General features: G+C 37.9%; 2 protein-coding genes across 7 annotated transcripts in view; one reads left to right on the top strand and one right to left on the bottom strand.

Moving 5' to 3' along the window:
- SOCS4 (suppressor of cytokine signaling 4) overlaps nucleotides 1-26,461 on the bottom strand; it is a 110,973-nt gene that overhangs the window by 10,116 nt on the left and 74,396 nt on the right. For 2 of the 4 annotated variants that reach the window (XM_044377643.3, XM_026480347.4), the window contains 2 exons: nucleotides 17,063-17,144; nucleotides 9,544-10,164 (listed from right to left, as the gene is read on the bottom strand). The gene's annotated coding sequence lies outside the window, so the exon portion shown is untranslated. Of the gene's footprint in view, nucleotides 1-3,719; nucleotides 10,165-17,062; nucleotides 17,145-26,461 lie in introns of those variants that run through there. The other 2 variants (XR_008961485.1, XM_026480348.4) reach the window with 2 other exon arrangements.
- Nucleotides 9,899-26,461, top strand: part of WDHD1 (WD repeat and HMG-box DNA binding protein 1) — a 58,548-nt gene continuing 41,985 nt past the window's right edge. For 2 of the 3 annotated variants that reach the window (XM_026480346.4, XM_026480345.3), the window contains exons 1-5: nucleotides 9,899-9,987; nucleotides 10,206-10,294; nucleotides 18,677-18,788; nucleotides 24,453-24,604; nucleotides 25,950-26,061. In XM_026480346.4, the coding sequence (XP_026336131.2) occupies nucleotides 10,218-10,294; nucleotides 18,677-18,788; nucleotides 24,453-24,604; nucleotides 25,950-26,061 (453 nt within the window). In that variant the 5' untranslated portion in view covers nucleotides 9,899-9,987; nucleotides 10,206-10,217. Of the gene's footprint in view, nucleotides 9,988-10,205; nucleotides 10,295-18,676; nucleotides 18,789-24,452; nucleotides 24,605-25,208; nucleotides 25,380-25,949; nucleotides 26,062-26,461 lie in introns of those variants that run through there. The other variant, XM_044377637.3, reaches the window with a different exon arrangement.

The raw sequence follows: 26,461 nt of genomic DNA, 5'->3' as shown, positions 1-26,461 counted from the left end.
AGGCTAGTTTCCAACTTTGAAGAGATAGCCAGCCAAATTATCAACGAAATATGAGAATAAAATAAAGAAATTTTCAGACATGCAAAGCATCAACAATTTTACCTCATACTGTAAGACACAATCTTCTAAAATTAGAGTCTATACCCACAACAAAAAACATAACCCAGGAAATTAGATTCTTTTTTGTTTTTTGTTTTGTTGTTTTATTTTTAAGATTTTATTTATTTATATGACAGAGAGAGAGAGAGAGAGAGCACAAGCAGGGGGAGAGGCAGAGGGAGAAGCAGGCTCCCCACTGAGCAGGGAGGCCAACACGGGGCTCAACCCCAGGACCCGACCTGAGCTGAAGGCAGTCGCTCAACCAATTGAGCCACCCGGGCACTCCGGGAAATAAGATATTTAACACAGGAGAGAGAAAATGTGAATTCTTAGGATGATGAAGAAGGAAAGTCTCTAGACAATAGGGTATCCAGAGCAACTAGTCCATATAACCACAAAAGGCCACAGGCTCCAAGGTGGAAAATCTCGAGAGGAAAAAACAAAAAAAAGAATTGACTTCTGGAAAATTCAACTAAGAAGAATGCAAACAGAGGAAGAATTAGGTAATTATTTATTACACAAAAATTCAAGAGTTATACAAAAAGAAAACAGAGTTGTAAAACAGCTGGCTCAGCAGTGAAAATATCATTTACATATTCATCAAAACTGTGATATAAATACAATAAGAAAACAGAAAGAAAGGAAGGAGACTAAAAGAGAGTTAAATCCTCATCTATCATAAAAGGAAGTCAGGTGATAATGTCTGGTAACTGATGAATCAAGAAAGAAGTACTAGCATATGATTTAGAAATATAAAGGTAAATATATTTGAAAATATAACTAACAGTTAAAAGATTGAAAGCAGATGCCTTTGGAATGGGTAGGACTGTAGCACTTATCTTATCTAAGCTTTCAACTTAATTTTTAACCTGGGTGCATGTATCATTTTGATGAACATAAATAACAGTAATTCATACTCATCATGATTAATTCAAACTAAGCTTAAAGTTATGAAAAAAACCCAAAAACTGTCCATAATCCTACCATTCAGCAGTAACCATTTTAACATATTCAATAGCTCTATACATGTATATGACAAGCAGCATTTCTACAGCACAGGAATGGCAGCCACTAGTAGAAAGGTTTGAGTCCGGTTTATTTTATACTAGCCATATGATTTGAAACCTCAGTGTTTTCATTTATAAAATAGAGATATTAATGCTATCTATTTCATTCAGCTGTTGGGGATTAAATGAAATCACGTATGTAAAGCACTCAGCTCAGATCCTAAATGTACTAAGTAATCGATAAATGTTCCTTTAAAAAAAAACATTAGATATATTGTTTTATTAAAGCACATAAGCCAGTTTAATAGAAATAGTCATGGGGCATTTGGGCGATACAGTCGTTGGAGTGTCCAACTCTGGTTTTCCACTCAGGTCCTGATCCCAGCCATATGTCCAGCTCCATGCTCAGCACGATGCCTGCTTGAGATTCTCTCTCCCTCTCCCTGCCCCTCCCACTTGTTCTCTCTCTCCCTCTCTCTCTCTCAAATAAATAAATAAATCTTAAAAAAAAAAAAAGAAATAGTTTATAATGACATCACAGAATACTTCCATCTCTAGTCCAATTCTAACTATAAAGTTTATGAGCAAATATAATTTTCAGGAGGATAACATGTTTCAGTGAAAAAAGATCAATATGCCAGATATAGCTGGAACTCAAGAAACCACGCAGCTAGATAACAATTTGACATTTTCCCCCAGAGAACTAATTTCCAGCCTTATTTTATATAAGCTAACATGCCAACATAACGGATTTACCTTGGCAAGGCTTATCAACTTGTATATAATAGGTACTAATCAGTTAAGTATCTTTGGATTTTCGGTTAGCTGCTCTTATATGTGCTAATGTTGCAGGTGTCCATAAAATAAAGTGACATACCATAGCCCTAAATGAATGTTTCATACATTTACTTGTACTTAAAGGGTTAATGCACAGAAAATCTTGGCTTAGTTTTGTATGTATCTCAGAATTATAGCCTTCAATAAATTTCACATAGCTATTCTTTTGCTAGAAAACTGTGTTCATGCTTCAGAAGTCCCTCCCACTTTTATAAATTATGGCAAAAAATTGATTTGGTAAAACATACCATATCAATACACGATCCAAAATGTCATTTAATGTTGTAGACTTCAAAGTAGTAAGAAAATTTAACTTCTATTTATATTTGTATAAACATTAGAAAAATTAAAATTCATTAATATTGAATATATGGTTGGCAATGTTCCCATCACTCATTGTCAAATAGTCACTTGTTGGATGGTGTCCTGTTCCTAAAGGAAGAGTGGGAGTTCCAAAAAGCTGAGGATATGATGGCAGTCCTCTCCATTTCTTTGTTTACCTTTAGTGGACTGCATCTGCTTCCATGTTGCTAGAATAGATTTGTAGATTGTATTACCTTAAATAATAGAATCTTCACAATACTTTGTAAATAGACACAATCATAGACATTTTATAACATATTAGGTTTGCCAGTTACCTCAGAGCAAAGTACTGAAATTGTTGAAATTTAAGGTGTTCTAAAATTGATGATCTTTACTGGGATAAGTGGCTCTCAGAAGCTATTTAGCAGATATATTAAAAAAGAAAGGCAAAACAAAACATTTAATTGGTCATTTCATGGTATAGGTAATATCTTAATTACTAAGAAAGTAACCGCTTAAAAAATTTTGCGCTACAGAGAGATCTTTTTAGAAAAAGATATTCAGAATTTCCTTCACTATTACATGATTTCTTTACAAAAATGATAAAAATGTATCATATGTATAAACTCACATCTTTATACTTAGATACATGGAAAAATAATTTTCTAATTTCTTCCACAAGTTTCATCAAATCTTAAAATTCCTTTTTTTTTTTCTTTTTGAGAGAGAAAGTGCATGCAAGGGGTGGGGAACATAGCAGAGGAAGAGGGAGAGAGAATCTTAAGCAGGTTCCACGCCATGTGGAGTTTGATGTGGGGCTCAATCTACTGACCCTGAGATCATGATCTGAGATGAAATACAGAGTCAGATGCTTAAGCTTAACCGACTGAGCCACCCAGGTGCCCCAAACCTTAAAATTTCTTAAAAATAAAAAAATTCAGGGGCGCCTGGGTGGCATAGCGGTTAAGCGTCTGCCTTCGGCTCAGGGCGTGATCCCGGCGTTCCGGGATCGAGCCCCACATCAGGCTCCTCTGCTATGAGCCTGCTTCTTCCTCTCCCACTCCCCCTGCTTGTGTTCCCTCTCTCGCTGGCTGTCTCTGTCTCTGTCAAATAAATAAATAAAATCTTTAAAAAAAATAAAAAATAAAAAAATTCAATCACACTGTTCTCAATAAAAGTAATTTTTAGTGAGAATAAAATTATTTTTATTGCTCTATTTTTAAAGACTAAAGATGAATTTCAGAAAAGTGCTTTGGTGTCTTGCCTACAGTGGTAAAATCTAAGTGTAAAAAAAAAAGTGTTGGGTTCTGAATCTTAATGAATCCTTTCAAATAGCCTATCATTAGTTCTTGGAATTTTACAAACTTTGTATAAATGAGGCAGAAGAGACACAAAGTGATAAAAAGTGGCTTTCCTACCATTTTTTTATGTATCATAGAAATCAAAGATGATACTTTATTTTTTTAAAAAAGATTTTATTTATTTATTTGACAGAGGGAGAGACAGCAAGAAAGGGAACACAAGCAGGGCAGTAGTAGAGGGAGAAGCCGGCTCCCAAAGATGATACTTTTAAAGGTGCTGACAAATCAAAGATCTTTGCTGGTAATTGCAAAGTTTTTTGTTTGTTCGGTTTTTTTTTTTTTTAAGAGGGTGAAAAAGTCACTTGGGAGAAGATTGCTTTGGCTCTTGATTCAATAATTAATTTTTTATGAAGGCAGCTAAATTATATTGCTCTGGGGAGTACACAGTTACGTCTTTTAAAAAATTATTTCTTAATGAGCAAGAGGGAAATATCTAAAAAGCAAATTTATATAAAAGCCATTTTCAGGAAAGCAAGTTCCCAATTCCCAGTAGTCATTTGATCCCAGATTCTACTGCAAGGACAGTAAACCTAGAATGAATATCCAACATGGTCATTCTACTAACAAAGATTAAAATAACATTTAATTAGTTCTACTGAATAAGGCCAGGTAGGTGATTTTAATTCAAGACTTCTACAGAAAATTGTTAAAAAGCCAATAATTAGGATGCCTGGCTGGCTGGCTCAGTGGGTATAGTATGCGACTCTCAATCTCAGGGTGGTGAGTTCAAGCCCCATGTTGGGCATGGAGTCTACTTAAAAAAAAAAAGCCAATAATTAAAGGATTAAACTTCATCTATCTGAAAAATTCATTGTATTCTCTATGACACTGGATATCAGAGCATTAATGTATATATTAATTATTCATCAAACAACTACTTTATCTACAATGCTGATGCATATCTAAGACCAGAATTCATGTAAATACTAAATTAAAATAAATTTGATCCTAAAATAATTATTTATTACACTACATAAAGAACTCAGTAACAGGGGCGCCTGGGTGGCTCAGTCGTTAAGCGTCTGCCTTTGGCTCAGGGCGTGATCCCAGGGACCTGGGATGGAGCCCCACATCGGGCTCCCCCTCAGCGGGAAGCCTGCTTCTTCCTCTCCCACTCCCCCCTGCTTGTGTTCCCTCTCTCACTGGCTGTCTCTTTCTCTGTCAAATAAATAAATAAAAACCTTTAAAAAAAAAAAAAAAAGAACTTAGTAACAAATTATTGCTCTGGTAGTATTTCAGCTCTGGGAATTTCCTGACCAAATCCGCAACTCCTAAGTTTACCTGCTATTATGTGTCCCAAAAGTCCCCGAAAGCATTCTGACCATAGTCTGTGATATTTGAATTGGATTCTGTGGGTCATAGGCCTTAACATTTGATCATAGTTTGATACTTGAGGAGGAGTCTGTGGAGACATTTAGGGCCCACAAACGGAATATACTGGATAGTAGATGACAGATGAATTCCTTGAAATGTTAAAGAAAAATACAAAAACTGGGTTTGTTCATATGAAAAAAAATCTCTGAACTAATAAAATGTTTTGGTTTTTTTTCATTACAAGAGCAATACAGGTTCATTTTCCAGTAAATATTTTAGTGTCTGCCATTTTCAAGCTACCAAGTCAGCTCATGGGACTTAATTGGATTAATAAACAAAACAAACAAAAGGAATTACTGATTAGTACCACTACACCCTCCTTCTCCCCACACTCTCCACTTCTTTCCCAATTATAGTTTGCTTATGCCAGTGTCCCCCAGTCTGTACTTTGGTGGACACTAGTTCTAAAAGATGTTAATCCACATTCTGGAGAGATAGGGGTTTCCTTGTTAAACAAGTTTAGGAATGGCTTCCCCTCTGAAATATTACAATGCATATTTAGCAAAAGGTTCTGAGAGGTCCTTCAGTTAAGAAGCCTGATTAAGCCATAGTTTCCTGTACTTAGCTCACACAAATCCTTCTGGAGCAAATTTTAGGGGAAATATTAACTTGGGCTAATATTTAAATATTGAGCATGCCAAAGAGAAATGTCCCGGAACCTGTCACTGAAGAAGGTTAATCTAGAGTGAAGAAAGAACAGAAAACTAAGAGCTGGCAGTACCTGGACTGTTAAAAGTGGAAGGACCTTAAAAGAATCTGAGAAACCAGAATATTTAAGATATATGATTGCAACTCCTTAGTGAATAAACTGAATTAAACAGATGTATAAAATAAAGGCAGTCAATGTAGACATTTTGGCCTATTCCCTTGCAGTCTTTTTTCCTGTAAGAGTAATTTAGTCTGAAGAGAAAATTTCAATGCTTTAAACATCTATAAAAAATAAACAATTTAGTTTTTCACTATGTTATATTTAAAAATGAAGCATGGTGCAGATGAAATAGCATGAAGGGCTAAATCATCAAACATGGGCTAAAATTCAGACTTTGTCACATACTAATTATATCACCTGATTTTAAAATCTCATTTAGCTTCAGTTTTCACATTGTAAAATCTGGATAATGCCAGCTGTCTTATGTTTTTACTGCCAGGATTAAGATGTATGAAAATAGCATACATTGAGATTAATGAAAATGCATATTAGCTAGCTTCTAGTAGTACTCCGAACTTTTCATGTAGAAATTAATTCCTAAAAATGAGAGGTGGGAAAGTGGCAAAATTAAAAAAAAAAAGGAACAAGAGGAAACAAAGGCCACATGTACGGCTTGAAAATCTGAGGCTGAGGAGGCTTCAGCATTTCTGAAATACCATAAAACACTTTATATTACTCCTGATATTAAACACAGTTTTTTTAAAAAGTTAAAAAATTTAAAATTCTTTAAAAATGTTATGGGTGTAAATAACTAAACCTTTAACAATTAAAAAATGTAATTTCTTGCAATCTAACTTAGTAAATATATAGATTTCAACAGAAAGAATAGGTAAAGTTTTTTTTTTAACTGATTATAAATCATTCTTTCCATTGCTTTATAATAATATATATCCTTATATTTAAGCTTGGGTGACAAGTTTTACCAATACAAGCTTTAACAAACTAGTACAAGGTGACTCTAGACTTAAATAAAATGCTTTTATGTCCTGATGTGTTTTACTAAATTCTAAGTTTCATGGCAACAGTTAAGATATGGAGTGGCAGTGTGGTAGACTACCTTGAATCAGAAGGTAAAAAACCTGCGTTCTATTTCTCGTTTTGACATTTGGTAGGAGTGTGACTTTGGACAAACTATAACCTCTCTGAGTCCTGGTTTCTTCATCAATAAAAGAGTGATTATATCCGTCTTGCTGTGTAAGGATCCACTATCCATGTAAAAACACAAATACTGTGGCTGTGTTTAGCCACAAGAACTGGAAAGCTGGTAATAGAATTTTTACTGTATTGCCTTTTATACCTTAGGAAGTTTATACCTATGCAAGTATTATTTACTCCAAAAATAAATTAAATAGGCTGGTAAGTTTCAGGACATCTTTAGAGATATACAAATCTTCAGATTTCTAAATTGCCTTCGATATTATTTTCTTTAATACTATGTTCTCCTCAGTTATTTCTTATTTTAATTTTTTAGAGAGAGAGAGAACACACATGCGTGAGAGAGACGGGGGTGGGGAGATCAGAGGGAGACAGAGACTCATAAACAGGCTCCATGCCTAGTGTGGAGCCCACCTGGGGCTCAATCTCACGACCCCCCCTGAGATCATGACCTGAGACGAAATCAAGAGTCAGACACTTAACCAACTGAGCCACACAGATGTCCCTCTCCCAGGAGGACACTGGGTGGCTCTCTTCCAGCCTTATCTTTCACATAATTAGTGATTTTTACATCAAGTACATATTTTGTTGAAAAGGCATTTTTAAAACTCCTTTCATAAGGCAATACTGATATGTGTCTTAGATAAACTGAGTCTCTAAGAGTATGTGATGTAGATAATACTCACCACCATCAGCAGAATGGTAAGATATTTATGTTTTCTCACCCTATTGCCCTTGAGAACACTGTGAGCGTAAGGGTACTATAAATGGTCACAACAGAGGAAAACTAACGAATCTTCATAGCACTTTAAACTGTGACCTTGGTGTCATTTTCAGTGAGTTCATTCAGCTACCCACTCCTATGTGACATGCACTCTTAATGATAAATAAATCCGTCTGGAAAATTTTGATAGCCAGATCAATGACAGCTACAATGGATTTTTTTTTAAGGCTACGTTATCCTAAATAACCACACAATTTTGCTAACATTTAAGTTACATGCATTTCATTACCACACTATCTTGTACATGTTGTTTTAATGTCTGTTTCCATCAAGACCATGAACTCATTGACATTAAAATTTGTCGTCATTTGACTGAAAGAGAAATGTAATACTAGCAAAAGTAAGAATATATCTTTTAATACTTGAAAAATTTTAGAGGATAATGATTTAAACAAAAACCAAGTCTATTTTAAATAAAAGCACTAAGTACCCACCCAAAGTACCCAGTTAATAACACCAGACATTAGTAACAATTAGTGTTATACATCCATGAGTATCTCCTGTACACTATAACTAACAATCAATGGAAGCAGATATCTCCATTTTAGAAATAAGGAATCTGACATTCAGAAAAGTAAAGCATATTCAAGGTCATACAATGAGTAACTGTCAGAGCAAAAATTAAAACCTGGGGCTGTTCAACTCTAAGGCCTAAGCTCTTTCCATACATGTGAAATTTGTAAAGGAAATTTTTCTTTAACCTATGGATCAAATGGCTGGATTGCTAAGGCAGAGTGAAGGGAGAGAAATATATACACCATTCATAGTTTTAAAGTCACATAGTGTTATAGATGTCATAGTTAGGGCATTTTATACCTGTAACTCTTGTTCCAATTTACAGATTCTTCTTATACTGAGCTCTGAATAGTACTACCTTGAAATTTCATCAAGATATATGCAATATAGAGATGAATATTAACAGAGTTCATCTTCAATTCCATAGTCTATCCAGTGATATTGACTTGGATAAAAAAATTACAAATTAGTTTATCTAAAAATTAATGAATGATCTCCAAATAAAATTAAGTCACTCAGAATCATCTCAGGTATCTTTTGCTGTTGTGGGAAATCCACTAAAGTTTCGCTATTTTTCCACAAATTAAAAGTTCATTTTCAGCCAATCATTCTTCCTCTTCATTAATATACCACTTAAGTATCTAGGAAGCCTATTTGGAACCCTAGCACTCAAAACAACCTTCACAGAATGCCAAGACAGTAAGAACAATAGCACCATTTGTGTAACTGTGCAACTTTTCACAATGGAACTAGACTGAAAAACAATGGGAAATGTATACACCAGAAAAATGTCTCACTTGGGTCATAAACTAGTGTCTGATGCAGACTGGAAGGTGGGTACCACAAAAATACGTAACTGTGAAGGTATTCATCAGAGCGGTCTACCAACACATGGGAGAACATGGGGACACAAAGCATGAATTTGATGGCCAAGACCTTCGTTCAGATTTTAAGGAGCGAACGAAGTATTCAACAATATACTTTAGTTCGAGCTCTTCCTTTAGCTCTAAATATGCAGTTCAGTGAATTTTAGGTGGGTTTTGAACGGGGAAACCCAAGTTACTTTCTTCTTAAGGGATATATGTAGAGTCCTCCCCATATAAGCCTTAATGTGCAGGCCATACTTCTAGGAATTGAGAACTGAGATTAAAGTCTTCCCTCCTTTGTCTCTATAGAAACGACAAGGTGAGGGCACGGAAGATGCCAAGATTAGAGGTCTGAGAAGGGTCTCGCTCCCCTCGAGAGAAGATGCTCAAAGACTTCATTCTCTAACCGGGCCCCAAGGAGGAGCTGGACACGTTCAAGGACTCGGATATGGCTGCATGTTACGAGAGCCTGGAAGGTGATAGCAGACCCCAATCAGCAAGGCCAGGCAGCAACCACCCTTCCCCCACTCACCTCTCAGAGCGCAGCTTAACTGGGGCTGTCCGAGTAACTGCCGCCATCACTCTGAGCGCTCGCTAAGGTGGAGAAGGGAGGCCCAGCCACTCCTGCACCTCATGTAGGTCCTAAAAGGCGGAAGCCTTTCTGCAAGCCCCCAACCGTCGGCGCTGAGTTCCTGTCTCACACGTTGCGGTCACCGCCTCCACCTGATCCCAAGGCGCTGCCATCACTTCCGCGTTCGGCACCCTCCCTTTCTTCCTCACTCCCCCAGCAACCGGCTTTTTCCTTTGCAGGCGGCGCGCAGCTGACGCCACCACCCGGCGACTTCGGTCCGGCAAGGCGCTGGACGTGGGCGAGCGGGCGCAGGCGCAGTGTAGTGAGCACGCCCGAGAGCGGGAAGTGGCTCTGCGCGGGCGTTTGCGGCGCCGCTTTCCTCGGTGGTGGAGGTCGGTCCGGCGGGTGAGTACTCTTTCCCGCTGCCGGTGTCCGTGTCGCGCACCGAAGAGAAGCGTATCCTTTTCCCGGCTTATTGTCTGACAGACCCTCTGTTATATCTTGTTCGTGCCGCTCGGGTGGGGGAAAAGGGGCAGCCGGGAGACTAACTTATCTTCTCCATCAGCCACGGTCTTTCCTCACCTTTAAAATAATATTAGCGTTTATAAAACATTTTTCTGTAGGTAGAAGAAAAGATGCCTGCCATACAGAAGCCGATGAGATTTGGACATACAGAGGGACACACGGATGTCTGTTTTGATGATTTGGGGAGGTAAGGTGCTTTGAAAAACAAAAAGAACGTTTCGGGTGTAAGTATTTTTGTTGTTATATGTGAGATAAGTAGTTTGCCTAAAATGACTCACCCAGAGATAGAGAAATAAGGCTGAAATCGAAAATGGCACATGTATTTTCCTTAGATTTATTGTTCGATTCAGACCGACATTGTAGTTTTAGTATCTCGAAAAAATTAACGAGTGTAAAATCTTATTTCCAGAGGAGCTGGAAAGATGTGACCTTTCCCCCATATTTTCCTTTTGTTGACATCTTCTCTGTGTCCCACATTATTATTCTGTCAGATCAACTAGCTGCCTACTTGTCAAATTCAGTGGCCCGTTCTATCTTTCCTTGGCTTTTGTGATGCTGTTTTATTTTTTCATTATTGTTTTTAACCTTTTGACCGCTTTTTTAAAGTTAATTAATTTATTGTTTAAATTAACATGTAATGTATTATTAGCTTCAGAAGTCAAGGTCAGTGATTCATCAGTCTTACGTAATACCCAGATATAATCCCTAATGTCCATCACTCACTTACCCCATCCATCCTTTTGACAGCTTTTTTTCCAACTTATTTCCTCTGCTTGATTGCTAAATTGTGATAGTTTCCCAGAACCCTGGTCTCTTTTATCTTTTTAAGTCCCATTCCTCTCTGTACTATCCAGTTGTGTGGTTTCCAGTGTCACTCCTGTATTGATTCATTCATTGAAAAAATATTTGTGTGTCAAGTCTGGTGGAGGCTAGAGATACAGTAGTACAAAGCACAGTCTATTCCTTAATTGACCTTAAAGTCTTTTTAAATTGACAGACATTGAGCACAAATTAATCACAAAAGTAAATGTATACTTAGAAATAATAAGTGATAGTGCAATGATGAGCATATTTGAAGGGAAGTTGATATAGCTTGAGGAGGCAGGGAAGGTTTCTCGGAGGCATTGTTTCTTGAGATGAGATCTGAAGATCGCGTAGGCATTAGGGAGTAAAAAGAGATGGGGTGGTGATGGCAGTGAGGTGGTGGCGGCAGCATTCCAAACAGAGGGAACATTACAGAATTCCAGTGGGGGTTGGGACCATGCTCAAAGGACTGAAAGAAAGGCAGCAATGCCAAAATGTATAGAGTGTGATACAGAGACTGATGAGAGATGAATCTGTGAAGGTAGGTAGTGGGCATCCTATGCAGGACTTTCTGGGCTTTATTAAGGAATCTTGTTTTTATTCTAAAAGCAGTAGGAGTGTATTAAAAATTTGAAGCAGAGAGATGTGATCAGACTCTTGTTTTTGAGAGGCTACCTGGAGGATGAATTGGAGAAGTAGAGTGGATGCAGAAAGACTGTGGGTATCTGTATTAGTCTGGTGGAATATGATGGAAGCTTGGCCTAGAGAAGATGTGTATGGAAAAAAGAAGATACATTCAGAAAATACTTAAAAGGTAGAATCAATAGAATGGATCAGACATTAAAGATGGAGGAGAGAGAGATGTATGGGATAACATCCGTCTTTCTGGATGTTAATTTGGGGAAATGATGGTGCCATTCACCGATATCTGAAATGCTTGGAGAGGAGTTTATTTCAGAGGTAGAATGAGGGTGGAGATTATGAGTTTACATTTGGACTTGTGCAGTATTTCTTTGAGATCAACTAGAGATGTAGACAGTTGGATAAATGGTTCAAAAGCTAGGAGAAGAAATGTGAGCTAGAGATAGAAATCTATATCTTTTTAAAAAAGTATTTGAGAGAGAATGTGAGAGAGAGCGAGCACAAGCAAGTGGGGTGGCAGGCAGAGGGAGATTGAGAAGCAGACTCCCCACTGAGCAGGGAGCCCCGTATGGGACTCAATCCCAGGACCCTGGGATCATGACCTGAGGTGAAGGCAGACGCTTAACTGAGCCACCCAGGCACCTTAGAAATCTATATCTTTTGCTGATGCCTCCTGGAGTTCAGGATTGAGGTCCTGGCTGGAAATCTAAATGTGGAAGTTGTCAGTAAGTAGATATTTAATGCTATGAACTTGGATGCAGTCACCTAGGGTGGGAGTAAATGTAAAGAAAAAAAGCTTCAAGGGCTAAGTCCTGGGACACTCCAGAATATTTAGAGATCAAGTTAGAGAGGAAGATCAAGTTAGAGAGGAAGATCCAGCTAAGGAGACTAAGAACAGGTGAACGGAAAAGTAGAAAACCAGGAGACAAGAATGATGTCTAGAAGGCAAATGAAATATAAGCATTTTAAGGAGAAGGAAATAATAAACTTTGCCAAATGCTGGTGGGCATTTGAGAATCCACCATTAGATTTAGTGATGTGGAGGCATTAGATGAGCTTGAGCTTCTTTTATGGAGTGGCAAGAATGAAAACCTTGTCACAGTGGATTCAAGAAAATAGGAAGGAATTGGAGTTAGGCTGACACGCAAAGAGTAAGGGTAGTTGAATAGGAATGTGAGGTCAGGAAAGGTCTTTGTTTTAAGGTGAGAAATACAGTATATGTATGAGTGGAAATGATCCAACAAAGAGGGATAAGTTGTTGTTAGAAAGAGGGAGAATTGCTGGATGGCCTTCAGTAGATGAGAGGGGCTACAATATAGTGCACAGGGGGAGAGAGTGGCTAAAGATAGGAGCATGGTCAAATTCACAAGTGGAAGGAAGGAGCACCTAGGTGGGATGGGGAGAACATGCAGCCAATTTCTATAGACTGCTTCTGTTTTCTGCTTCTGTTTCTGTTTCATTAGTCAAGAATGGGGAGGCAGTGAAGGTTTGAAGAAAGAGGAGTAGATATGAGAGAGATGATTAGAAGTGAGGGAAAGCTTAAAGGCCTAGGGACATATTAGTTGGAATACTGGCAGCGCTAAAGGCCTATTAGGTTAGTGATCATGAATTTAAAGTGAGACCAGGAGCGCCTGGGTAGCGCAGTCGTTAAGCGTCTGCCTTTGGCTCAGGGCGTGATCCCGGCATTCCGGGATGGAGTCCCACATCGGGCTCCTCCGCTGGGAGCCTGCTTCTTCCTCTCCCACTCCCCCTGCTATGTTCCCTCTCTCGCTGGCTGTCTCTCTGTCACATAAATAAATAAAATCTTTAAAAAAAAAAAAAAAAAAAAAAAGACCAGACAACCTAGTTGTGTGGTTTTCTCTAGCCATGTTTAGCTCTGCAAGTGCAAACTTTTTTTTTTAAGATTTTATTTACTTATTAGAGAGAGAGAGAGAGAGAGAGCACAAACAGGTAAGGGCAGAGGGAGAGGGAGAAGCAGGCTCCCCGCTGAGCAGGGAGCCCGATGGTGGGGCTCCAATCCAGGACCCCAGGATCATGACTTGAGCCCAGGGCAGATGCTTAACCAACGGAGCTACCCAGATGCCCCAAGTGCAAACTTATTAATAGGCATAGAGATGGATTTAACCAGGGTTGGGGTTTTGCCAGGTTAAGTATGACACAGTGAAAGAGGGCCAGAGCGTTTGAGGATGAGGCAAAGGAGTGATTTTAAGGCCAGGCTGTGGAATCTAAGCCAGATTAGGAGGAATGTGAGAATTTGAAGGGAATGAGAGACAGTGAGGAAGTAGTTTCAGTAGATTATAGATCCTAATAGAAATAAAAAATCGTTGAAGTTAAGATATTAAGGTGAAAAGATAAGTGATTAGGATGATTGAAACTGAAATTATGAAGCAGTTGCAATATTGATAAAGACAAAATCTATGCTATGACTGTGGGAGTTTGGGGATGAGGTGGAGGATAAGGTTTTGTATAAGGTTTTGTCTGCATGGATACTGAAAATACTAAGAATTATGATAAGAATAGTGTTGTTAGAGAATGACAATGACCCTTGTGCTAAAAATCCTTAGGGAACATGGGAGATTTCTCTTTAGGATTTGTAAGTGATCTCTTAGCAGTTTTTTGTCTTTTTTTTTTTTTTAAGATTTTATTTATTTATTTGACAGAGAGAGATAGACAGCCAGCAAGAGAGGGAACACAAGCAGGGGGAGTGGAAGAGGAAGAAGCAGGCTCCCAGTGGAGCAGGGAGCCCAATGTGGGGCTCGATCCCAGGACCCTGGGATCAGGCCCTGAGCCGAAGGCAGACACTTAATGACTGAGCCACCTAGGCGCCCCAGTTTTTTTGTTCCTGTTTTTGTTTTTAAGAGTGGGTTGTAGCAAAAGAATGGAAGTGGTAGTGAAGGGCAAACTTTTTTTTTTTTTAAGATTTTATTTATTCATTTGAGAGAGACAGGCAGAGAGAGCACAAGCAGGGGGAGAGGCAGAGGGAGAGGGAGAAGCAGACTCCATGCTGAGCTGGGAGCCCAACATGGGGCTTGATCCCAGGACCTGGAGATCATGACCCAAGCCGAAGGCAGACCCTCAACCATCTGAGCCACCCAGGTGCCCCGGAAGAGTCTCAGTTTTTAAAATTTATTTTCAATAGATAAATCTTAGTATTTTTACAGGTTCTGGTTTTTTACCTGTAGTCAGAGTGCCCTTTTTAATAGTAAGCTCTTCAATATTTTTGAAATTTATTTTATCATTTTTTTTAGTTCTTTGATATTTTTAAAGACAAAATTCATCAAGTAAGTTGTGGTTTCTTTGACTGTTTCACAAATTTTAAGCTTACTCAATTTAATATGCTGGCACTTTCCGGTGGTTGGTGTCATTTAATACAATTAAAAAAGGAGTTCCCTCAGAAGATTCTTCTCACAGGTCAAGATATTCCAGAGTACAATTAACAAATTTCAAAATTATATCATTCACTCTTTCAGCCTTTAATGTACAGTTTGTTCAATTCTGACTTGCTTTTGTAGGGATATATTTTAGTTTCTTCCTGTGCATAAGCTTTGTTTTCATTAACTGCATTTTACTAAAAGCTTCAAAGCCTTAAGTTGAATGCTTAAATTAAAGATTGTTAACTGATTTTGAGCAAGATGCAACTAAGAGTTACGGAACTTGTTTCCAGTAATAATAATACTGTCATTATAGGGCACCTAGGTTTTGTAAAGTCACTCTTCATGAGATAACCTGGTGACGGGCATTAAGGAGGGCACTTGATGTGATGAGCACTGGGTGTTATAAGCAACTCATGAATCACTGAACACTACATCTAAAACTAATGATGTACTATATGTTGGCTAATTGAATTTAAATTTTAAAAAGTCACTCTTCAAAGACTCAAGTATTTAAAAATCTAATTGATGATAGGCAGAAGAGAAAACATCTTATGCAATGCTGAAGTATTTTTGTGTATTTAATATCAGTTTGTGACAAAAATTTTGTTGTTATCCTGGGTAGAAATAAAATGATCTCAAAATTTGACAATTATGGCTTCTGTGTTGATTGGTACATTATCACAGTGCATTTGGTTTTGAATTATACTTTCAATTCGAAGTACATATGTGTTTCATAGATTTCTTAATTCAGTAAGTACATTGTTTTTGCTACAGTGCTGTGCTCAACCAAAATGTGTATTACTGTAAAAATTAAGAATTTTATCTTTAGCACTGAACATTTCAAATGAAGTTAGATAGAATTCCCAATAATGTTAGATGTTTCACTGACACAGAATAAACTTCTAGAAGCTTTACTTTTTTTCCATGAGCTGAAGAGAAAACTAAACCATTATTGGAATTAATCTGACTGATTTTCTATTTAAACCCTCTGATGACATTGAGATAAAACCAGTATGATTTAACTGTTAGAAAAATTATTTTACTAATGGAGACAACATATTTATAGCTATAACTTTACTTCATACTTGCATTAGAAAACTTAAAATATAAAATGAACAAAATTAATTTAGAACCACTGTCATCTGTTTTAATGCTGCACTGTTCAGTAAGATAGCCACTAGCCACAGGTGGCTATTTAGATTTTAATTAATTAAAGTTAACTAAATTTAAAATTCAGTTCCTCAGTTGCATGAGTCACGTTTTAAACCACATTTTAATTGCTCAGGAGCCTGATATAGACTATTTCCATCCTCTAAGAAAGTTCTTTTGGACAGTACTGAATTATGAAAAGTCATGCCTGACAAGATGCAGACTCACTTTCTACAGCTGTAGAAACATGGTTTTCAGGGAGTCGCAAGATAATTACTAACTTACAAAGTAAATTCTCAGATTTCTTCAGGAATTTTGTGTCTTCTGACTTTCCGGTGGTTGGTGTCATCACTCCAGCCCCCATGGTAAACATCAACTAACATTTTGTTCATGTTACATTTCCATTATCAACTTCTTTTTTTTTTTAAGATTTTTTTTTTTTTTTTTTTTGACAGAGACAAGCCAGCGAGAGAGGGAACACAAGCAGGGGGAGTGGGAGAGGAAAAGGCAGGCTCCTAGAGGAGAAGCCTGATGTGGGGCTCGATCCCAGAATGCTGGGATCACGGCCTGAGCCGAAGGCAGACGCTTAACGACTGCGCCACCCAGGCGCCCCTCCATTATCAACTTCTTGAGAAGCAGAAATTTAGTATTAATTTTTTGTTAAACATGTACTTCATAGCTTTTTTTTAAAGTTGCTACTGAAAGGTATTTTATTAAAAGGCATAATCAATAATAAAATTAACATTTAATTTCATTCCTACAGTAAATGATAAAAACACCGTCAGAAGAATGCTCAGACTACTCTAAAAGCTCAACTCAACTGTTTAACTTAACTATTTCTTGCATGTATTTCTCATTAATTCCACTGTATTTCACTATAATTTTCCATTGATACCACCAACTGGCACCTGCAACTTTCTGCATCTCCTCACTGGCTGGCTTATTGCACCAAATAGTCAGTAGGGACAGCAGTATGAATTACTTACCCCATCACCACTGAAAGAAATTGCTCTCTGTAGGGCCTCTTGACTGACTTCACTTTGGTTTTCATCCATCAGCACCTGTTGTCTGTGAAAGGAGGTATTAGTTGTGTTGCATCAAGAAAGGATTGGTATGGGGAGATGGGTTATCACTTGTCTTTCAGATTTACCTATGTGATAAAGTGAGAATTCTATTCATTGTACATGTTTCACTACTAAACAAGATCACGGCAGAAGCTGGAAGTGCAAAGAAGTCTGTCAAACCCACCTAACCAATTTTGATGCAAATATAACTAATATTTTTTTAAGATACTACATTTTATTTATTTTTTTAAAGTTTATGTATTTTTTTAGTAACCTCTGTACCCAACATGGGGCTCGAACTCACGACCCGAGGTCAAGAGTCACATACTCTTCCGACTGAGCCAGCCAGGTGCCCCAATACTAATATGTCTTAAAATAAAAAAAATCAAGGATGGATTCTAAACCAGCTGGATGCATAAATCGGGGATGTCCTAGGCTGGGGCGCCTGGTGGCTCAGTCAGTTAAACGTCTGCCTTCAGCTCAGGTCATGATCCCAGGGTCCTGGTCACGATCCGAGCCCTGCATCGGGCTCCCTGCCCAGCAAGGAGTCTGCTTCTCACTCTGCCTCTTCCCCAGGCTTGTGCTTTCTCTCTTGCTCTCTCTCTCTCTCTCAAGTAAATAAATAAAATCTTTGAAAAAAAAGGAATGTCCTAGGCAAAAAGACTAATGGTCCTTCTATTTATTTCCTGTAGAAGGGAGTCCTTACTCTTGCATTAAGATCATTGTAAATAGGATGACCCCCAATCTGCATTTTCTTTCTCAGCTTCTTGTACTGTCTGCTCTAAGTGAACTCCCCCATATTTTACTAACTTCATATTTTGGTTCATGTGGTTTCCTGTTTGGAACTGCTCTTTTCACCAATCTCAGCATATCCAGTTCTGCTTGCCCTGTTTGACCTTTGACTTCCCAGTATAGATACCACCTTTCTTATGAACCTCTACAGTTCTTTATGTGACTTCTCTTTGCCATTTGCCATGTTATTTTTGTATTTTGTTTGCTTTTGTTTGTATCAGGACACATACAGATAGGACACATACCAAATGAATAAAAGCACCAGGAAGAAAAGGGGTTTAAAACAAGATTTGAGAGATACAGATGGCCATTTGAATAATCAGCTTTGGATAATTGAGCTCTTGCATCCATGCGCTTATTCATTCAACAGACATTTATCAAGGCTTCTATATGTCAGAGCTTGCTTTGTGCTAGAGGCACAATGGTAAGCAAGGTAGACCTGGTTCCTGTTGTTAACAGAGATTACCCATTCATCTTTCTTACATTATTACAGATAAAGAATTTTATGCCAAGGAGAAATTGTAGGGGACATTAAATTCACCTTTCATTTTATAGGGTAGGAGATTAGCGGGCCTTGTTATTGAGGTTTATGTATGTAAAATGAGAAAACATTGACTAACACTTTGATTTTATTGAAAAAAAGATAAAGAACTCCAAAAAAATTAATAGGCTTGAAACTGGTTGACTTTTCTTTTTCTTTTCTAAAACTTGGATGACCTTTTAATGAACGTGTTTCCTTCACAGTTATATTGTGACTTGTGGAAGTGATGGTGATGTGAGGATTTGGGAAGACTTGGATGATGATGATCCTAAGTCCATTAACGTTGGAGAAAAGGCATATTCATGTGCTTTGAAGGTATTAAAAACATTTATAGCTACCGATGAGAAATGATACTGCTGTGTGATTTTTATGTATGGGTGAAGAATATTTTTGTTGAAGTTTTGAATGTAGGTGTAGTTTTGTTTGTTTCTTTTATAAAATAATATTCAAATATGCATAATAATGCCAAAAACTACCTGAAATTTTTACAAGTAAAATCTGAATCTGAATGGGTTTAAAATCTGAATCTAAAATCTGAATGGTTTATTAAAGGTGATTAATGGTTTAGTAATGTAAACCAATTAAAATATTTGCAAGAAATTATACTTCTTCTTTTGAGATGTTCCCTTCTTTCCCTTTGAGAGAAAACTCCATGACATTTTCAGGTGTTCAGTTCACTAATTTAGACAATTAATGACACTAGAAAAGAGGAATGTTTTAACTTTTTCAAGATACATACATGTTTCATGTTTCTAATGTTTTATGTAAGTATGGGAAAGATATGTAGGTTATTTGGAGAATGGAGACATGTTTTCAGAAGGCCTTTGCAAACTAAGTATCTAAAAACCACTAAGCTTTTTATTTGTGATGAATTTTAAATAGAGTGTATTGTATTTGTGTAGAAAAATATTTTCATAGAATTCATGTTTTTTTCAAACTCAGGCTCATTAATGTAGATGAATGAGATGGTTTTTAGATACTTTTGATATTCTTTTTAAAATGGTCATAGTGGCATTTAGGTGGCGCAGTCATTTAAGCTTCCAACTCTTGGTTTCGGCTCTGGTTGTAGTCTCAGGGTCGTGAGCTTGAGCCCTGTGTCAGACTCCATGCTCAGTGTGGAGTCTGCTTGAGTTTCTCTGTCCCTCTCCCTCCCCCTCTTGCTCATGCTCATGCGTGCGCAAGCACGTGCTCTCTCTCTCAAATAAGTAAATAAATCTTAAAAAAAAAATAAAATGGTCATATATAATGGTAAATATATTCTCAGAAGGAAAAATATAAATGACCAACATATATTTGATACAAGTTAAATTTCACTAATAAGCAAAGAAGTACAAATTAAACAATTGGATTTTTTTTCTATCAGATTGGCAAGGATGAAAAATATTGCTAATTCCAGTAATAGTGAGGGTTTGGAGAAGTATTTGTAAAGGAAAAACACTCTCCCATCTTTTTCCTTTATTCTCACACTACTACCTTCCTCATAACACTTCCAACACCAGATGTGTGGGTTTTTTCCCTTACACCGAGCAATTCTCTGTAATACTGGGTGGGTGTCCTACAGTTCAGTTCAATTCGGACACTGACAGGAGTGAGCACAGACCTTATAGGTCAGGGGCTCAGTCACATGAGACTGCCCCCTCTTTAGATAACAGTTGCAAGCAGTAGGTCCCCAGGTTACCCACAGCATCTGTCCTACTTGGGTATAAATCAGAGGTTCCCACGACCCCCTCCTCCGAGCCAATCTTTTGCTTGAACAGCTCACAGAATTCAGGGAAACTCCTACCAGTTCATTATATTGTGAAATATAAATAAAGGATACAGGTGAACAGCCAGATGAAGAGATACATAGGATAAGGTCTAAAAGGCTCTTTTTTTCCCCATGGAGTTGGGGTCCACCACTCTCCTGTTAACGGAGATGTGTTCACCAACCCAGAAGCTCCTTGAACCCCATACCATTAGGATTTTTATGGAGGCTTCATTACATTGGCATGATTGATTATTAACTCAATTTCCAGCCCTTTTCCCTTTCCCGGATGATGATGGGATAAGGCTGAAAGTTCCAAGCTTCTAATCATGGTTTGATTTTTCTGATGACCAGCTCTCATCCTGAAGCCATCCAGGAGCCCACCAAGAATTGCCTCCTTAGAACAAAAGACATTTCTATCACCCAGGAAATTTCAAGGGATTTAGGAGCTTGTATCAGGAACCGGGATCAAAGACCAAATGTTAGAGCAAAAGCTGCTCCTAGTAATCTTATCACTTAGGAAATTACAAGGGTTTTAGGAACTCTGTGCCAGGAATGGGAGGCAGAGACCAATATGTATTTTCTATTATTTTATAGTATTGCACAACCGTTGCTGAAAGTGTAACTGGGGAGTTTTGTTTTTCTGATTTTTATGTTTTTGGGGGAGAAGGGGCAGAGAAAGGAGAGGAAGAATCTTAAGCAGGCTCCACGCAGGGCTCCATCTCACAAGCCTGAGATCATGACTGAGCTGAAATCAAGTCAGATGCTTAATCAACTGAGCCACCTGGGGAGCTTTTTAAGAAGTAAATTGAGGGGTGTCTGGGTGGCTCAGTGGTTGAGCGACCTACTCTTGATTTCAGCCCTGTTCATGATCTCAGGGTCATGGGATGGAGCCCCATGTCAGGCTCCGTGCTTGTAGTCCGCATGGAGTTTTCTTGTCCCTCTCCCTCTGCTCCTTGCACCTTCCCCTGCCCTCACTTGTACTCTCTCAAATTAAAAAAAGGGGGGAGTAAATTCATACTGTGTATCAAACTTCTAATGCACATGGTCATTTCTGGCTATTTACCTTGAGGAAATTCTTATACACTTTCATATTTGGTCAAGGATATTAGTAAAACGGTTGTTTATAATAGCAAAAATTAGAAGTGTCCTTCAGGAGAGAATTTGTTTTGTAAAGTTTTTTTTAAAGATTTTATTTATTTATTTGAGAGATGGCAAGAGAAAGCACTTGGTGGTAGCAGGAAGAGGGAGAAGCAGGCTCCCCGCTGAGCAGGGAGCCCACCCTGGACTGGGGCTGGATCCCAGGACCCCGGGATCATGACCTGAGCCGAAGGCAGATGCTTAACCAACTGAACCACCCAGGCACCCCTGTTTTACAAATTTTGGTAGACCCATGTAATGTATTACTATGCGGCCACCAAAAAAAAAAAAAAAGTGCGTGTTGTATATCTTCATCTGCAAAGATATTTACAGTGAGTTGAAAAATGAAAAACAGTTGCAGAGTAGTCTGTATTGTGTAGTCTTATGTTTGTTAAAGTAAAAGATATGTATATACATAAAAGTATATAAGAAAGTTAGAAGACTTAACCCCAAAACGTTAACGGGGGTTACTTCAAAAGAGTAAGGAAACTCATTCTTTGCCCAGAACAATTTCATGTTGTTATTTTTCTTCTATAGTATGTATGCGCTGTGTTTGTGTATGAAAAGAATGTAAAGAAGAAAAAAAGTGGTTTTGTGGTAGTTTCCTAGGGCAGCTGTAACAAATTTTCACAGACTTGGTGGCTTAAAATAAAAAATTATTGTCTCGCAGTTCAGAAGGCAAGATGCTTGAAATCAAGGTGTGGTCAGGGTTAGCTCCTTTGGAGGCCCTGAGGGAGAGTCTCTTCCATGCCTCTCTCCTAGCTTCTGGTGCTTGCCACTTATACGCAGTGTTCCTTAGTTGGAAGATATATCACTCCAGTCTCTGCCTCCATCTTTACATTGCCTCCTTCTCTGTGTCTTTGTGTCTCAAATCTCTCCATTTTCTTAAAAGGACACCAATCATTAGATTTAGATCTGTAACTTACTACATGTGCAAAGATCCTATTTCTAAATAAGACCACATTCACAAGTACCTGGGCTTAGGACTTAGGCATGTCTTTTGGGGGCCATTATTCAATCCAGTACAAGTCTGTTTTCTTTGGCTTTAGGAATAGGGTTTATGGTACTTCACTGAAATGACATTACCAAATAGCCATGTGAGGCTGACAATTTTATAACAGATTTCATTTAAAGTATAATTGCTTATAAATATACTTTCTGTTTTTGGAGTTGGTGGTACAGGGAAGTACAGTTAGATGTTTTGTTTGAGAACAAAGTGGAGAAAATGTCACTCTCCAAAATAGTGAAAATGAGATGAATCAACTGGTAGTAATAGTTAATGCTTGCATAGTATTTTACATTGTCAAGGCCTTTTAACAAAGATATGGGGAAGTATGTGGAATTACCTCCGTTCTATTCTTGGGAAAGTCAAAGCTCTGAGGAAGGTGAGGTGACACTGTTGGTAAGGAACACAGTGGGCTGGAGCTCAAGTCAGCCTGTGCTGGTATCCATTCCTCTCAGTCCACTAGGGAGAAGAGTGATCTGACCAGATCCCTGGTCCTTTGGCTGTTTTCTTTTTTTTAATTTTACTGGTTGATAAAGTACTGATAGTGACTTGGTTTCCCAGTAGATTTGTTGGAAATTGACTTCAAAGCAAGTCCTTTATTCAGATCTCCTGGGTGAGTAAGTGCAGATATATACTTTATTTTCACGACTAGAGGACCAGTTAATGTGTTGTTAAAGAATTACCAAAGATCTAACTGAGGATGCTTAGTCAGATTCTAATGAGAGATCTGTCTGTTAAATAAAGCACAGCCAGGTCGCAGAATTGCTGTGCATGCACACAAATAGTTGGTGTTTCTGTAGTTTTGCCAAAGAACATGTAGCATCATCAGTGTTGTCTTGAGTTGGTTATAGTTTTTCCTTAATTCTCTTCTTGTTTTCACATTTAAGCAATTGTTAGTTTAGCTTCAACAGGATAGATTTAGTGTATTGTGGATTGTTTAATTACTTACAGTAGTTACAATGTAGGCGTAAACAGTATTTTTCACCAATTTTCCAGTAATTGAAGATAAGTATATATTATAGTTCAAATCTGAATCATCTCTGCTGTTACTTGAACAGATGTGTACATCCTCCCCAGTTTTCCTATATAGTAACATGTCACTGTATTACTAAGTTCTTTTTCCACTGGATTGGGAGCAGGTGCTGTAGAGAAGTGGAGGGTCTTACATGTGCAAATAAGACTGAGACCTATTACTGTAGAATATTCATTAACTAGTAATTTGTTTCTTTAGCAGTTATCATTTAATCCAAATAAATTGACCATATGATTTATCAGAGTGTGTATGGCATTGGTAGACTATGATTTAGTCTGTCAGGACTTGGTTCCTCCTAGAGAAGTAATAAAATTAAGGTTCTAGGGCAGATACTTAACTTTTTATGATTCTTAGCCAAAATCTATGCAAAGCAGTGGTGTCTGCTGATCATTTTCAGATCCTAAAACTTTCTGTTTATGTATTGTTTTTATTATTTTTTAAAAAGGTCATTTTATATTTTTAATTCCAGTATAGCTAATGTACAAGGTTACATTAGTTTCAGTTGTACAATATAGTACTTCTCACCAGTTCTACAGTGCTCACCAGTGTAAGTATATTCTTTTTAGGACCCTCCTACTCTGCTGTCTTCTTATTTAGTGTTTTAAAGAGAATCCATGGATTCTGCGTTTAGATTTTACCTACTCCAAAAAGACATTTAATGATTTTATTGTGGAAACACAGGGCAACACTGTAGTGCGGACATGCCTTCTGATGTGCTAGTCCCTCACTGAGACTAGCTATGTTTTTTCTCTGAAAAGCTCTCTTGAGTCCTTTCATGACACTTTGGGATGCATAAAAATACTATTTAAATAATTTTCTTGTCAGAAGCAAATGAAAATCCAGAGGCTAAAAATTTGGCTGGTGAAGGGAGAATTAAATTCCATAAATGTAATAAGTAAATTTTCTTGCTAATAGACACTTCAGGAAACTTGTACATTGAGTGATGATTTTTCTCTTGACATTAACTACATTTATAAGTTTTTATTTTTTTATAGAATTGCTAATTGTGGACAGACTCAATTGATTTGGACTTTTTTTTGCCAATGTTTCTTTTAGAATGGGAAATTGGTCACTGCAGTATCTAATAATACTATTCAAATCCACACATTTCCTGAAGGAGTTCCAGACGGTATATTGACTCGCTTCACCACAAACGCAAACCATGTGGTTTTTAATGGGGATGGTGCAAAAATTGCTGCCGGATCTAGGTAAGGCCCTCAGGTACCAGAAAGAAAAGTAGTACTAGAACAGAATGGTCTCATTCATTGGCTTCAGGGTAACATTTTCAGGATTCTCTCCCTTCTTTGTGTGTGTGTGTGTGTGTGTGTGTTACTTAATTCTTTGTGAGGTGGGGAAGGGCAAAGGAAGAGGAAGACAGAGAATCTTAAGTAGGCTCCATGCTCAGCACAGAGCCTGATGTGGGGCTGTTGTCTCACGACCCTGAGATCATGACCTGAGCCAAAATCAAGAGTCAGATGTTTAACTGACTGAGCCCACCCAGGTGCCCCACTTATTTTATATTCAAGTCTTTAGTAAAGGTTGTTGAGGGCACCCGACAACCTTGTGTTTCTTTGTGAATTGAGATATATTGCTTTGCACACAGCCTTTTCAGTAAATGCTGAAAAAGACTGTGGGGAAACATGATAGTTTGATATGAAATTTTAAAAATCATTTTGGGTAGAACCTGGACTGTCAGGATTTTTGTTGTTTCTCTTGATGCTTATTTGTCATAGGAAAAAAAGAAAGGAACTAGTGAATTGCTGAGGTGGAGTAAAAGGCATAGTATGTTTTGTTTTGTTTTTTTTTAGGATTTATTTTAGAGTGTGCACGAGCGGGGGAGGGGCAGAGAGAGAGGGAGAGAGAAAATCTCAAGCAGACTCCCTGCTGAGCGTGGAGCCCAACACAGGGCTGGATCCTAGGACCCTGAGATCATGACCTGAGCCAATATCAAGAGCTGGCCACTTAACCAACTGAGCCACCCAGGTGCCCCTGACATAGTACTTTTAAAAGTGGTTGTGACTGAAAAATAAAAAAGGTTGGGACTTTAATTAATTAATAAATAATAGAGGCTTAAGATGTAACTAAGGAAGCCACTTACAAAGTTATTTGTGTTTTTGTTTTTTTTTTTAAGATTTTATTTATTTATTCGACAGAGATAGAGACAGCCAGCGAGAGAGGGAACACAAGCAGGGGGAGTGGGAGAGGAAGAAGCAGGCTCCTAGCGGAGGAGCCTGACGTGGGGCTCGATCCCATAATGCTGGGATCATGCCCTGAGCCGAAGGCAGACGCTTAACCGCTGTGCCACCCAGGCGCCCCAAAGTTATTTGTGTTTTAAACGAAAATCCTGAGTTGTGTTTTTAGTATCTTTACAGAGCAAGGTTTTTACAGAGCAAAAATTGGTCTTAAATTTGGATGCCAAATTTTACATGTTGCTATAAAGAAATTATGACATTTACTCTTGTGATTTTGAAATATTTGGGTCATAGATTTTAGGAGAGGCTTTTGTATGGGTATTTATTAATGTCCCTTATGCATTACTCTTATTGTTCATAGTGATTTTCTAGTGAAAGTTGTGGATGTGATGGACTGCAGCCAACAGAAAACATTTCGAGGACATGATGCTCCTGTTTTAAGTCTTTCCTTTGATCCTAAGGACATCTTTCTGGTAATCATCTTTTTCCCTTTCTTCTTTTTTTCTTTTTTTTTTTGTCTTTAATATGTTTAAAATTGTAAGAGAATTAGGGGCGCCTGGGTGGCACAGCGGTTAAGCGTCTGCCTTCGGCTCAGGGCGTGATCCCGGCGAGCCGGGATCGAGCCCCACATCAGGCTCTTCTGCTATGAGCCTGCTTCTTCCTCTCCCACTCCCCCTGCTTGCGTTCCCTCTCTCGCTGACTGTCTCTATCTCTGTTGAATAAATAAATAAAATCTTAAAAAAAAAAAAAAAATTGTAAGAGAATTAGCAGAAAATTTCACACAGTTAATAAAAAGGCTGTTTGGTTTATCAGTTGAACCAGTGTCCATATGGTATTATGGCTGTAACTATAGAGAAATTTATTGTTTTATTC

This window comes from Ursus arctos, unplaced genomic scaffold, assembly GCF_023065955.2.
Source record: "Ursus arctos isolate Adak ecotype North America unplaced genomic scaffold, UrsArc2.0 scaffold_25, whole genome shotgun sequence".
Taxonomy (NCBI): domain Eukaryota; kingdom Metazoa; phylum Chordata; class Mammalia; order Carnivora; family Ursidae; genus Ursus; species Ursus arctos.
Note: the sequence above shows the minus strand (reverse complement) of the source record. Positions and strands in the feature narration are given on the sequence as shown.